Raw genomic sequence first — 14,394 nt, 5'->3', positions numbered from 1 at the left:
CCAGCATCCTACGCGTATTGGGTAGTGTGTCGCCGTTGTGTACCGTTACGGTAGACCGTGCTGCTTGTTTAGCGTTTGGAGCGCAAAGTTGATCCACGATGTACAGCGCGTGCTGACGAATATTTATAATTAATAATTTGATGTACCCACATTGAGGTGTCTTGGGAGCGGTGGCATTTCTGGCAAAGCTTGCGGTTTGCGATTTTACTGTACGCTCGGTAGCTACCTTCGATGGCAAAAGCTCCAGTCGGGTGCGTTTGCGAAAGTTTAAAGGATCGTTCCGTGCCCGGGCTTGTTGTATTCGCAATCAAGTGAGAGAGCTGTGTCCCATCGGGATGGATGGCTTCATTGGTTCCGCAGGGTGTCAGATTGTGGTGTGAACGTTTGAAGCTGCTCCCCGGCATCGGCACGGTAATTCAATTTGGCGGGAAATGGCTTGGAAGCACCGGGTATCCGAAAGCGGACCCGAGCCGAGATGTGGATCACCCGTGCTTGCGGATGATTGATTGCGTCGTCACTGCCGTTGTCATCATTATTCATCCGTGCGGCACCAATGAAACACCAGACGTCAGCCATTACTGGGGCGTTTTAGGGCGTTTTGGGAGCCATTTTGGAATTTGGAGAATTCGTGCGAGAATTCACCACGAGTGCACGTGCCGATGCCGATTTGGCGAAGGGTTACACACGGCACTGGAGAGAGACCCGACGGAGGCGATGTTAATTGAAGTGAACTATGTTCGCTTTCGGCATTCGTTTGTGTCCGGGCAGGCTTATTGTGTGGTGGGGTTACGATCGCTTTTGATTTGTGAGCGAACTCCATGAAATAACGTCAGGGTATTATGGTCCGAGCGATTCGGTTCGACCTGGGCCGCACCATGGACCGTAAGCACCAGTTGCTTGGCATGCTTCCGGGTTATCTGAACGTAAAAGGTTCAATGGGAGCATAAACTTGCGACACTTGAGTCGGTTGTCAGAATGGCCATGGTAGGGTGAGATGCTTTGCGCGGTTTACTATTTACCTCGTGTCACTCTGCGAGCCGGTATACACGCTTGTAGGTTGAACACCCGTCGTTAAAACAAGCCGGCAAAGGAAGCCAATTATCTTCGGAAAGATTAATGGAACAGGGCATGATTTATTGTGTGTACACCCTTTAGAGCGATGCAACAATGGCGTTGGTTTCGGTTGGCGGGAAAAGCAAATGTTTGATTGCTTGGTTGCTGCAACGTGAAGTAACTGCGCTGGTAATAAAAACAAAACACAAAATGGCTATCGAAGATTGTCTATCAATAAGTGGCAAAAATAGTATGTCAAGTAAACGGAAATACGAAGAAGCACCGACAGGCACACACTGCCGGAGAAAACCGCATGAATTATTTATGCCAGAAGCTACCCAGAAACAGGATGGGGGCGATACATCTGTGATCGACTCGGTTTCGCTCGCGTTCGCTTGTGCAGTAGCGGCGAAAAAGATACACAATCACTCAGGAAAAGTTTCATCTGTTTGGAACCTGAATTATACATTAGCCAGTACAGTTCGGTCGTTTTCCAATCTTCCCGAATCTTGCAACGATATATGTCGGTCGATGTTTGCGGTCCGAGTCTATTATGTTTGGAGATAATTTGATAAAGTACTGCCGACGAGTGTGGCGGCGCTAGGGTTAAGAACGTCGATGATGGTAAATGTGTTTCTTTATGCCATGAATAGGTTTTCTCATTAATGTTGGTCCGCCGATGATATGAATATTGTTGCATTGCGATCGTTTTATTGAAAGGGATATGAATTGTATTGTGATGCTAATTGTTTAATTGCTATGCTATGCTTTCATTTGTAATTTAACCTATTTTTACCAATAGAAATTAGTTACACTTATATTGCACTTTTTCTTCATTCAAACCGTTGGTGATAAATTGTTTTAAATATTTTGTTTCATACCATTCGAACAAACATATCCTATTACAAATTGAAGACATTGAAGAAAATGGTTGAGAATACGGTGTGCTGTTCTTATAAAAAATGTAAATTGAATTGCCCGTTTTCTTTGTCTGCACACCATTACGGTACAGCGTGTTGAATAATGCCAGCAACAAGAGCTGACATCATTCGGGTATGTTTATTTTGCTGTGGCTCTTTGTTCATTTACTGTACCAATCATTACAATGTGTTCCAGTGTTGGTGATAAAATGGTTTCCGCTTCATTGTGTCGTGTCGGTGGCATTTGCTTTATTTAGGAAGACTTTCAATAATTTTGTACAGCGTACACGACCGCGGTACCACTGGTTTGCTCTTCGTGTTCCGGCGATGCCCAACCACGAAACGAAGTGTAAAGAATGTCCTTCGACGTAAAATTCATTACGTTGAAAAATTACTTGAGTCCGGATGCTTGGCGATCCTTAGTTACCATTCGCCATTCGGCTGATTAGTATGCTTGCCGCATAGCACGTGGCACGGTGCATCATTGGCCCGTAGGCATCCGGGGAGTTGCGTCTAGCACCGCGCTTGTCCTGTTTGTTTCAGTACGGTTGGTCAAAGCGATGCGAAATGTTTGAAATCCTGTACATTACATGGTACAGTCAGCTTCATCAGATATCATCAATGGAAGTGGAAGGTGTCTGGCAACGAAATGGGCAAGCAAAATCCTTGAGTGTGGGACAAAGAACATAGAAAAGCCCGGCTCGTGAAGATTTTGCATTGGTATATTTTGTATGTGTGTGTGTGCGTGGAAAAAATGCGGCAGGATGAGCTGGGGAAAGCGAAAGCAATTATCATAGATTATGCACTGTGGCTTGTCGTTCGTTCCGATTAGCGCTGAGACGCCGGAATGTGAGGGCTGGTAATGTTGACTATGGACACATTGTTATTTTTTTCTCACTGCTGATGTTGTACATTGAGTCGTTTTACTGTCCGCCGTCTGGCCGAGGGAAAAGAACAAATCTAAAAATCAGCAAAAGCAAGACTAAAATAATTTGTTGTTTATTAAATTTGCTCTTCTCTTATCAGTAGAAGACGAAACGAAAACATATCTCAGGGTAAAAATCTGACCCTAGCCTTTGCAATTTGTGGCTTAATCTAGCTTTGACGCTTGTAGCTGATGGGCATCACGTTTTTCTGTTGTAAATTTAACGAAGCTAAGGTTATGATTTATTTACTTTTTCTTTCTCCTATTGTGCGCAGTTTTGAATTCATAGAGTTGAGAGATTGTTTAAATGAATTAAAATAATATTATGTGTTATTTAGTATCGCTTTTGTACTACTCGAGCACGCAAAACATTGTGTATAAGCTTTTGTAGCGCCACAACGTCGGTTAAAATACACAACGCCAAGTATTACAGTTCAGCGAAAAGTCGTATGTTTGATGACGCAAATACGTGCATGCGTTATCTCGCGTAGTACAACCCGTGTGTTAGTAACCGACAGTTGGAACGATTTTCGGGAAAAAATCACGTAAATGTCAGAGAAAAAACGGTTGGGAACATGCTGCGTCTCTGAAGTATTGTGAAAACAGAAACCCCCAAAAGCAGCAAACTGAATTGGGAGGGAAAAGAAAACCGCCATGCATAAATTATGTTCTTCAGTTTTATTGTAAAAACCTTTCGCTGAAAGTGAAATTTATGGTGGGGTCAAAATTATTAAGTTTGTGCCGAGGAGTGCGGGTAAATCGAATTGATTTCTCAATTTTATATGCGTACTCAATGGTTTTGCGGGTTGGGCGGAAGTGTTTAGGTTGGAAGCAGCAACACCAAAAAAAGGGAGTTAAGATTGGAAAAAATCAAACCCTGTGCTGTAAATGAGATATTTTCCTTCGATCGATAAACCCCATTTCCTGGCGTAAACCGCAAGCAATGGGTTTTTGTTCGCCACACGAAACGAACGCCACATAAAAAAACGCAACACTAATAACCAATATCATCTCTTGAAACATTTGCTGTACGAAACAAGCTGTTAAAAATGGAATATTTAATGGTTGCAAAAGTTATGGCCGATTTGGAGCAGTAGCAGCATAAAAATGACGATATTTTACGCGCGAAACTTACATCCGAAAGCAGCGTACCTGGCAGCTAAAGGGGTCGTCACTACACAAACGGGTGAAGTCGACTAAATAATTTGACTCAGTAAGTGGAGGCTAGAAGTCATGCAGCAACCATAAAGAACATGCGGTACATGGCTGGCATGTGTCTATACCATTGGGGGATTGTTTTCCCCGGGCATCGGCATCAGTGCTGCCACCATTCGTCACCGTTCTCACGAGGCACTAGGCTCCCGCTTCTGTACATGGTTGGGCGGTTTGATGGTGACGGCGGTAGGAAACGGTGCGCTGCTTTCAGTGTGTGTGATGGGAAGAATTCAATTTCCGGACGAGCGATGGCACACGATGGTTTATGGGGGGAGGAAACGGTGTTGCAACTAAGAGAAAGAATCCCACAGCCGAATCTTTTGTAGATGTGTGGCTGCTTACGGGTGCGAGTGGGTGGTAGAAGTTTTGGTTTGATGATGGTGGTTTGCCTGCTACAAAATGTTCTAATGAATGCAAAAGTTCCATCGGTATGTTGGTCATGTGCTCCACTTGAGTGGTGCGGTGTTCGCTCGGTACCGGAACAGTGTGTGCTTACCGTGTGTGCTCTCGGAGTGTAGTGTAATAAATAGTGTCAATAGTGTCAGCAAGAGAGTTGTACTTGTTACACAGGAACAAACCTCTCTCGTTACGGAATACTAATGAAGATGGTCAGATTTTGCAACTTGCCGTTGAAATGCTTTTATCCACAATTTTGCGGTGTTTTGTGAGACTTTTCGTCGTTAAACTTGGAAAGATAAGTAGGTATTGAAGGTTCAAGATATGCTTGAAAATCCTTGATCTTTCAAGGACAAATGTTTAGAAAAATGAGTTTTTTTTTCAAAGCTTAACGATCAAATTTAATATGATTTGAGTGTGAGGTAGGATATCCGTAACATAAATAGTTTATTCCTGCACTGTAAAAACGAGCACCGGGCTCTACATTCTTCCCTCACTGGGGGCCTGACAGGTTTAGGTTGCCTACTTAGGAATTCATGCCAGCTTATATATGCAGATCTACGAGCGCGTCACTGAATTACATGCCATGATGTTGTTGGTAAAGTGTGGCTCCTTTTTCATTTGCCTTTTCGGCTTGCATATGGGTTCGCAGGGGGTGCGCATGTTGTGGATGTTGCCGTAGGCCGTATTCGGTGCATGGTTTTTTACGCGAGCTGTTTGGCTTGTTGACTGCTTTTGTTCACCGCCGGTAGAGGCGATGGTTGTTCGTGTGTGCACGTTCTATTTAAATGGCCTGCGGGATTAGTTCGTCGTTCGAGAACCCCCGCAGCCAGGGCTGCATGCTGTTGCGATGGAAATGAAGCAATTTTTGGCCACCCTGTCGGAATACTTTTGGATTTTGATTGTTTCGCCAATGGCCTACCCGTACACCGTTTTGTAAGGCGCGAAACCTGTAGCTCGCTTTTGTTTCGAGCGGGTCGTTTCGCAATGAGACGCTTTTGGGTTTTATTTTGTTTTTGAAAATAATCGCTTTTAAATGCAAAATAAGGAACCAGTGGATTTGGCTGCCGTACCGTTAGCTAAGAAATGAGACATTAGAAATAAAAAAAAGGATGGGCCAACTACGCCAACCATTGGATTAAACCATCTTAAAATGAGTTGGTATCTACCGTTGCTGAAAACGTAGATCAAACAAAACCAAATCCTTTTAATTCAAAAACATGCTGCAGATGCTATCGTTACAACTGGTCCAAACAATATATTTTTGGGTACCTGTGGTATTTTATTAGGATGTTGTTTGCCAACTGAAGATCAAAAGACTGTAGCAAGCAACAAAATGACAAAATTGCAAACCATGTTTGTTTTGTACCATTGTATTCGGAGTCGGCGCTTCGGAGGGCAATTGTTTTATGCAGATCTTGTTGCATCTCATCTTTTAATCTATTTAGGTAGAACAGTATCTTAAAAAAACCACAAAAACCAACTTCTTTATTTATTTTCAGCTACATTATTTTTCGTTTGTTACTCAATTAATACACCTTAATAAGAAAGCGAGTTGAAGATTCATCGTGTATTTCAACATTCTCTTTCTATTCCAGATTTGAAGCGAGAGGCCACAATATGTCACATGCTGAAACATCCGCACATCGTCGAGCTGCTGGAAACGTACAGCTCGGAAGGAATGCTGTACATGGTGTTTGAGTAGTAAGTATGATGAATGTTATTTGTGCCGTTGTGCAAATGGAAAAGGGAATCTCGTACCCCATTTCTACACGGTTGTATCCCAAGGCATTTGAGCTATAATAAATAGACACGCAAATTCCCCAGAATGTGCTTAGAATGACAGATAAAGATACAGGGATCCAGTGAATGATGATATTAAAAAGATAAACAGCCGTGCCCGGGCAGCAACGAGAGCCGTTTGTTTACTGTTGCGTTAAAGGTTTATTCCGGAAATATTTAAGGAAAAGGTTTTCGTTTGCTATTGACACTTTCTACTCTGAAGCACGGAGCAATGAAGCACAAAATATAGGAATTGTATAGAAAATATGCTATACCACATATTTGATGCGAACGTAAACATGGCCATTTTATTATTATTTGTTTTATAGTTGCATGTCTTTGTTGAGAAATGACGAAACTGTTGGAATGGTTTAGAAGCATCGAGGTTTTTTTTTAAACGGGCGATTACTGCTTGAGATTTGGAAAAAGTCTAATATTATTATGCTTAGTCTTTAAAATTTATGCACCGACTGTAATTCTTCAGGCTATGTTGGGTCGTACTCTTTTTATTCATTTTATTGGAAAATTTATGCACTTTTTTGTGAGGGTTCTTATTCGTGCGTGATGATAAGCGCGTGGCATGATGCGGAATTGGGCATAAATGTACGCGGCACCGATACGCATCTGGAATATTTTTTTCGATCTGGGAAGTACCCACTTTCGTACGCATCTAAATTTATGATTATGGATAAACATCAAGCCTCACTCAATACTGATCGCGAAACCGGCGTTGGGGGTAGCAACGGCAGCAACGGGCATACAATTTTGCTTTAGCTCGCCCACGGATCCAATACTTTACACATTCTCCGTTACCATGCCATTCGGTATCAATATCTTCCTTCTTGAACTTTCGTTTGTTCACTTTGCCATCGCCAGAAGTGGTTGTGACGATCGATTTAAAACGGTTCCTCTGGCTTGGCCACTTGGATTGAGGCGGTGGAGTTGCAAAAATAAAGTGGACTTTTGGAGATGATTACCAGTGGCATAATTTTCCGTCGAATCATCTTAAGTGGCCCTGGGCGGATACTGGCCACCGGACAGTTTGTTCGCTGACTCAGGATATAAGCTAACCCCGTACGTAGCAGAGTGCAAAGTTTTCTTCAATAACCCGAAGACTTGAAGTGATTTGATGATGATGGTTTTGGTAGTCGTGTGCTAGTAGAAGATGATGCGGCCGGCACAGGAAACTTAGAATCCTTTTCGATAGTTTGATGTTCGGTCAGCAAGATTGTTCCATTGTGATGATGGTCGTTGCCGGAAGTTGGCGGGAAACGTTTATTCGTGAAGAAGGCAACACCTAAGGGAAAGCAGCACGGGCTTAGGAACGGTTTTGAACATTGATCGAATTAGTGTAATTAGATTTTATTGAAGAGGGAGGAAGCGAGAGAGAGAGAGAGAGAGAGAGTGAGAATTCGTTTGCTGTCAGCCGGATGCGGAAGGAAGCGGTTTGTGTCTCTTGTGCCATCTTGAGCTCGAATGTGATCCCAACAAAATGGATGTAGCTGGAGTGTTAGTGTTTGAGTAGGAATGTTTGTTTCTTCATTTCCCACACTGCTGACGGTCCGTATCAGTCCATTGTGCTTGTTCGAAACTGTTTGGTGTGGCTTTAACAGCAGGACTAAAGAAAAACAAAATTTTCTGATAGGCGAAAGCATACGGAGCGGATTGTGGGGGCAACACCGGAAACCAAATTAAAACTATTTCAATAACAATACAAATGTCTGCATTTGGAGGGGGAAAACTTTTATCTTCGGAGGAGTTGCAATTATGTTATGCTGTGAAAATGTTGCCTATAGTGGTTAGTTTTGCTATCAGCGAAAAGGTCGCTAGAAATGCTCTGTGTGTTCCTCGTTGAGAAACGGCAACAGAGATATAAATTTCCGGTGCTTATGCATAATATTTGGGTGTTACCTTTTCTGGTTTTTCTATTGTTCAGTAGGTCGGTGTGGAAATGAAAAACCTTGTTAAAGCAAATAGTCATTTGAGCGAGACCATTTCTATGGCTGGAATGGTGAAAATTCTATGAGCCTGTTCCATATTTTGTTGTTGCTCCAGCATTATTTACAAAAGGCATTCCTCCTGATGCTTTTTTGTCGATTAATTTGTAAAGCGTTAACCGTTTGGCTGCCAGTATTTAAAAGGAAACTGTCAGTGGTCTATTTCCACTGCTAATAGTTTCCCCACTCATAATGAACACGTACGGCGCGTTAAATTTGGAAAGGATTTCCGACCAATCTCTGGTTATAATTTGACGGTGCTTTCGAATCAATGGAAGCAATCAAGCAGAATCCACTTTGTTTTGGGGGTTTTTGTTTTTAAATTACACCCGTTTCCCGATCATTAGTGTGCTGAAACAGATGAAAAAGCAGTGAATGGAAGTGAAGAGAAATTTTTCCATCATGTTGAAATATTAGTTTGTGTTTTGCCTGTTTCGCCCGTTTCGGGTTGACTGTTCATTAATAAAGCGGTGGTTTGTTTGGGGTGGAAAAAAACGGGGCATAAAACGTTATAGCGTCACGTTTTTGGGCAGGGATTACTAGTGGAACGGTCGCTGGTTGGGTTTGTGATGTATTATTTCGTGAAGATTCATCGGTAGCGCAGTCAAGGGCTTTCGAAATCGATCGGACAATAGCTGTTTCGTGCGATGATTGGGAAAAAAGCTGATATTTAACGAATGGTGGTGTAGAGACTGTGATCATTACAGCCGGGCTAAGTGAAGTACATGTTATGAATGCAGGAACGTGCACTCTCGCATGCAGAGAGCGGACAGAATGTTTGAATTGCAAATTAAAGTGCTGGATGGACGAAACGAGGCAAAACAAATTTAATACTCTTTCAAGATGCTCCCTAATGTTACACCAATATTCATCCATCAAATCGTTACCGTAATTAATAAACATTGTTAGAATAGTGAAACTGCTAAAAAGCATTAACGGAGAAAATATGGGGCATCTTGTTTCATGATTTATAATTTATGCAATCGTTACAATGTTGCCGACAGCTCGAACGAGTCATGATGAAGTAAAGGGGTGTTGCGTGATTGATTCCGTAAAAACCGTACCTCATCAAACACGCCCAGAATGAATCGTGGCGTGGTGGCGTTGCTCAAACGGTAGCGTTCTAGCTGGTCGCTGATAAAACACCACTCACCCAGGGCTCTCGAGAGTGGTTGGGTCGATTTTATTTCCAAGCACCACAGCATCGTTTTGCAACGGGCAGCAAAATGATGACGGGACGAAGTTCTCGTTTGTCATTATCATATTTTATCATGCTTAATTTCGTTACCGTGTCTGCATTAGGCAGGCCTGACGTTCGGTGACCGAACGTTTCGGAATCAAACAACTCGAAGCTAACTCGCGCTTCCAACACCATCTGTCAAGCAATATCATTCTGAAGAATTGGAAGATCTCGTGCCGAAGCACCATGGATTGATGAGCTGTTTTAGTGTGCCGGGCCTTCTTCCCCCCTTCTCCCCGCCCTCCCCTTCCCCCCTCAGATTCTTATTTCCAAAACCATAGTTACACTTCTACCGGCCGGCTGTGTTTGATTACCGGGGTCTGTTCGGAAAAAGCATTTTGCGCCACGTCACTATCTCGATGTCGTTGCTTGTTTGCTTTGTCATCGAAGCTTCAGTAAACTGATACAACGTTTCGTTTTCCCTCTGTTTCTTATCATGCTGCCCGTGTACTGCTCGTGCCGAAAAATACCACATCTTCAACGTCCAAACGGAACAAATCACATTGGACAGCATGGAAGGATCAGACATTTGCTTCGAAGTAGTGCGTCGGGCCGTGGCAGGATTTGTGTACAGTGAGGCAGTAGCGTGGTAAGTAGGATGGTACATTTTCTGTCTTTTTTTTGCTCTCGGTACACAATTTTGTCAGTAGATTACAGATGTGTTTGGATGTCTGGTTGTGTGTGTGTGTGTTTTTTTATCGTATTATTATTTGATTGAGCGTTGGTGTGATATAGATGTGACAGTGTATCAATTCATCAATGTGGTTCCGGGTGCTGTGTGATAAGATATTTTGCGATAGTAGATAAAACAATAATGGATTACATGCCGCCACGGTTTGTTACAGTTGAATTCTAAAATTGATTGATCGATTGAACAAAGATGACCACCGATTGAAGATAAGCGCGGAATAATTGAAACATGATTGAAAAAAAAATCACAATCAACAGCAAACCATATTACACAATTTATGGCGCGATTAAATTAAACACACGAAAAAGCTGTTATTGTTTCTGTGGAAATGGCATCATCGATTACGGAATGATTTTAGGAAATGCTTGCTATGGCATTACCGCGAAACAGTCACACTGGTATATTTGAAATCAGTGATGCATTCCTCCACTACTTGTGGTTAGGTATGAGCTTGTGCGCTAATGGTTCTATTGTTTTTCATGTGGAAATAATTTCATTTTGCCAAATCAACCATTAACGAGTGAATCTCTGGTGCGTATACCGCGTGGAGAAACAATGAAAACCATTTGGCTTCGTGTGGAACGATAGTTTTCTATACCAGCTGCAGTGAAATCATGTTTACTAATCGATTTTCCTCCCCATTTTTGCGGTGGTGGCTTTTGGGTGCATTCCTTTTCAGTCATTATTTGCGGCAAATTTTGGAAGCGTTACGCTACTGTCACGAGAACGACATCATACATCGGGATGTGAGGCCAGCCTGCGCCCTGTTGGCCACCGCTGACAACTCAGCACCTGTCAAGCTCGGTGGATTCGGCTCGGCCGTGCAGCTTCCAAATGGGCGTGATTCGGTGGAGACGCATGGTAAGTTTCGTTGTAATGTTACATCCGTTGGTGTGATGTGCAGTGCAATTCGATGTGGAGGATAGCAGAATTTTGATATAATCAAACACATAGTTTTAGGTGTATAATTTAACCGTACAATCGTGACGTGTTGTTTTGGCATGGGGTGGAATGTGTGAAATATTTGTGTTTGGTTTCATGGTGGAGACGCATGGTATTTTGTGAAGCTGAATTTACGATGGAGACGCATGATGTTTTGTGACGAAGGTTGTAACGATGGAGGCGCATTGTATGAGCAAGCAATCGCAGAGGGTATATTTAATTTTCCAAATGAGGTTCTACGAATCGGATTTTCATATAAAGCAAACGGTTTTGTACCAAATTCGTTGATGTGTTTTAACATATTTTAATCTGATTTGACAAATGAAAATGGTAAACAAATGAAAATGGTACGCATTTAAGAAATGCAGAAGCATAGTGGGATAGAATATGTTTGCCAACATAATGTGACCACGGGTTGCATTTCGTGACCGTGCAGTGCTGTTACCAGTGCGTCTTGTCGTGCGAATTATTGAGATAGAGAAAAAACGGCCCGCAGTCTCAATTTACAGGTAGATAGTGTGATGGACAGCGTCGAAAGATAATTAATTGGAGACTACACGCGCTGAATTAATAAGGACAAGCAGTAAATTAATGAAAATTTTCCCGGTGGGCCAATTTTTAGGCTCGGTTTGTGCGGTTAGCTGGAAAGGCACTTACCTTCGCACGCTTTTCCTTTTTGTTAGCGAACATTGGTTTGCTTGGGGCCGTTGGGTTAAGGGATGATATTTCCCAGTAAAAAAAAGGACATCGTATATTGAAAGCTGCTTCAATGCGAAAGGTAACATTCATGCAGCATATAAGGATGTAAACCTTGTTATGTGAATTAGCGCCTAGATTGAAATTTAGGTTTTGTTGATTTTTGTTTCGATTTAAATCCGTTGTACGTACCAATTCCGTTTGTTAAGATACTCGTTGGATAGTAATCTAAAACAACAAAAAAACACCAACATCAAATTACACTAAGGAGCGTAGCAAAATCAACATGAAAAAGAGAATCTACTTCCGTTCACTATGTTGCAATAGTTGCTGTAAAACTTAACCCATGATGCTGGCAGATTTCCCATCCCTTGGCACACGGGCAAGTGTGAGTTATTATGTTACCTTCGTTTTAATAGCATTTCATCCCGACACATCCATTGCGATGGCGATAACACATACCGTCAGAGTGTATGGCTCTTTGTTTTCACTAACAACATTCCTCCTGCTTCAGAACAGGACACTGTTTCACGGTTTGTTTATCTTCTCTCGTTCTCTCTGTCTTTTTCTTGCGCACCTTTTTTTCTTCATCCACATTTCGGTTTCGGTCAACATGTTTGTGCTTTTGCAAACACTAACAAAACCCACTCGCATCCAAAACACATGCACACCTGAACACACCTGCCACCTCCTCCCTGTGGAAAATGGTTGGCAGCGAGAGTCGACCCCCATCGTACGTTTTTGAGTCCGCGAGGAAAGCTTTACCTGAAAACAGATAGCGAGGGTAAGCAGCAAGCAGCCATCCATGTTTGTTTGTTCCTTTTTTCTCTTCTTCCTCTGTGTACATTTATCTTTAACTATCTGTTTTTCATATCTCATTCTCTTCCTCGCTGTTGTTTCGTTCTCATCTCTCACGACGTTGCTTTATCTGTTTCGCATCAATCTGTTTGCTGTTCGCGCGTTCGTTTTCGGTTTTTGCACACGTACACATTTATCATTGTTTGCCTGTGTATTGTTGTGGGGTGGTTTGTGTTCTGAAAATCTTTTCGCATCTCTTTTTTGTTTCGTTTTGTTCGTTGGGTTTTCTGTGTCGTAAATGCCAGCCAGCGACCTGTTCATCTTGGCCAGCCCCGGCAATCCGGGGCAGACATAGTCGTTAGTTTTTATTATATTCCGTTTCGTTATTACATACAGCAGCTGACACACACAGCCGTACAGTATAGCACACGTATTTGCCTACACATTTACATACCTTTTTAAATACTCACATTTTTGTTTGAAGCTCATACTAAAGCAACTTTCGTGAGACATTGTTGGCTACACGATTTCATGAGAGTGCTGCAGTGGCTTTTTTAAAGGAAATAGGTTTAAAATCTTTTTTTTTTTATTTCTGTTACACCGGCCAGTATGTCTATTTAAACACTTTAAGGTTACTATAAATATTGTTGCTGTATGCTGCCAACGTCATGCAAACCGAACTGATCTAATGTTGGATAAAATAAATAAAAGAAATGCGTTGAAGCGTACAGATTCCCTCACTGTTTGCTTAGCGACATTTTACGAAAGACAATAACTGCTGTGCAGTAGAATGGAAAGTTTTTCAGTTTGCCGAAGGTTCTCATTCCGCCGATTAGAAGCGTCTTCACGCAGAAGCTTTCGGTAGACAGGCGTAACGTATAGCAGGAAGGCTAAGTTTCTTGCCGGTGTAGCCCGAACGCCCACACTGTTTTCGATCAAAGCGGAACGAAAAGAACATGCGGTTTATTGGAGTGGCAAATCATTTCCAGCTGGCTCTTTGTGTACGCTACACACTGGTTACTGGTCACTACCTATCTCGCTACCTTCAGCTGAAAACCCTCCCCCCGGCTACGGTTAGATATTTGCATGAAATGAGAAAAGTTTTCCTTGAGCAAACCGCTAAACGCTGCTGTTTCGGAGGGGGGTTTCTTTTGACACAAGGCGAATCAAATTTAAGCCTTCTCGATGGTGGTGAATGCGTTGTGGTTTGGTGACAAGTTGACTTGCCAGGGTTACTGTGAAGTATCAAGCGTTCTTTCCACTTTCTTACTGCATAATCTGTTAAGTGCTGATAAGTTCTTGAGCTGGAGAAGCCGTACGCAACAAAGTGTTTGGTAGTTTTGGCGATAAATTTGATAGTGGCTTCATAACATGAATAGCGTGTTAATATTGAAGGGAAGAATTTGAAATGAGTAATTTGTTTTGGGGTTCAATTTTCAATGGTTTATGTTTTGAGGCCGTATATTTTACCAATTGATTTGCTATGTAGTGAAGTAGCGGTAAAAACGTACGCATGCCACGGGAGTTTCTACCAAAAATGTATCCATTAAAAAATCATGCTATTCACCGTAGTGTCCGGCAGGAATTTGGCCAAGGTAGGAGCACAAAACTTTTCTGTGGTATTCCAATTTACCATGTTTGGCCGGGTGAGTTTATCCTACGTAAATAGTCAGGCGGCTCATAACATGACGGTCCGACGTGTAGCACCAGGCCGACCACCGTAAGCGAAGTATCACAGT

The 14,394-nt window shown here is 42.4% G+C and overlaps 1 protein-coding gene across 1 annotated transcript in view; it reads left to right on the top strand.

Moving 5' to 3' along the window:
• LOC128717471 (peripheral plasma membrane protein CASK-like) overlaps positions 1-14,394 on the top strand; it is a 50,628-nt gene that overhangs the window by 25,669 nt on the left and 10,565 nt on the right. The window contains exons 3-5 of the mRNA XM_053811444.1: positions 6,108-6,213; positions 10,040-10,117; positions 10,899-11,080. Coding sequence (XP_053667419.1) covers positions 6,108-6,213; positions 10,040-10,117; positions 10,899-11,080 — 366 coding nt within the window. The remainder of the gene's footprint in view (positions 1-6,107; positions 6,214-10,039; positions 10,118-10,898; positions 11,081-14,394) is intronic.

The sequence above is a fragment of the Anopheles marshallii genome, chromosome 2, assembly GCF_943734725.1.
Source record: "Anopheles marshallii chromosome 2, idAnoMarsDA_429_01, whole genome shotgun sequence".
Lineage (NCBI taxonomy): Eukaryota > Metazoa > Arthropoda > Insecta > Diptera > Culicidae > Anopheles > Anopheles marshallii.
The sequence above is the reverse complement of the archived record's forward strand: the minus strand, read 5'-3'. Positions and strand labels throughout refer to the sequence as shown.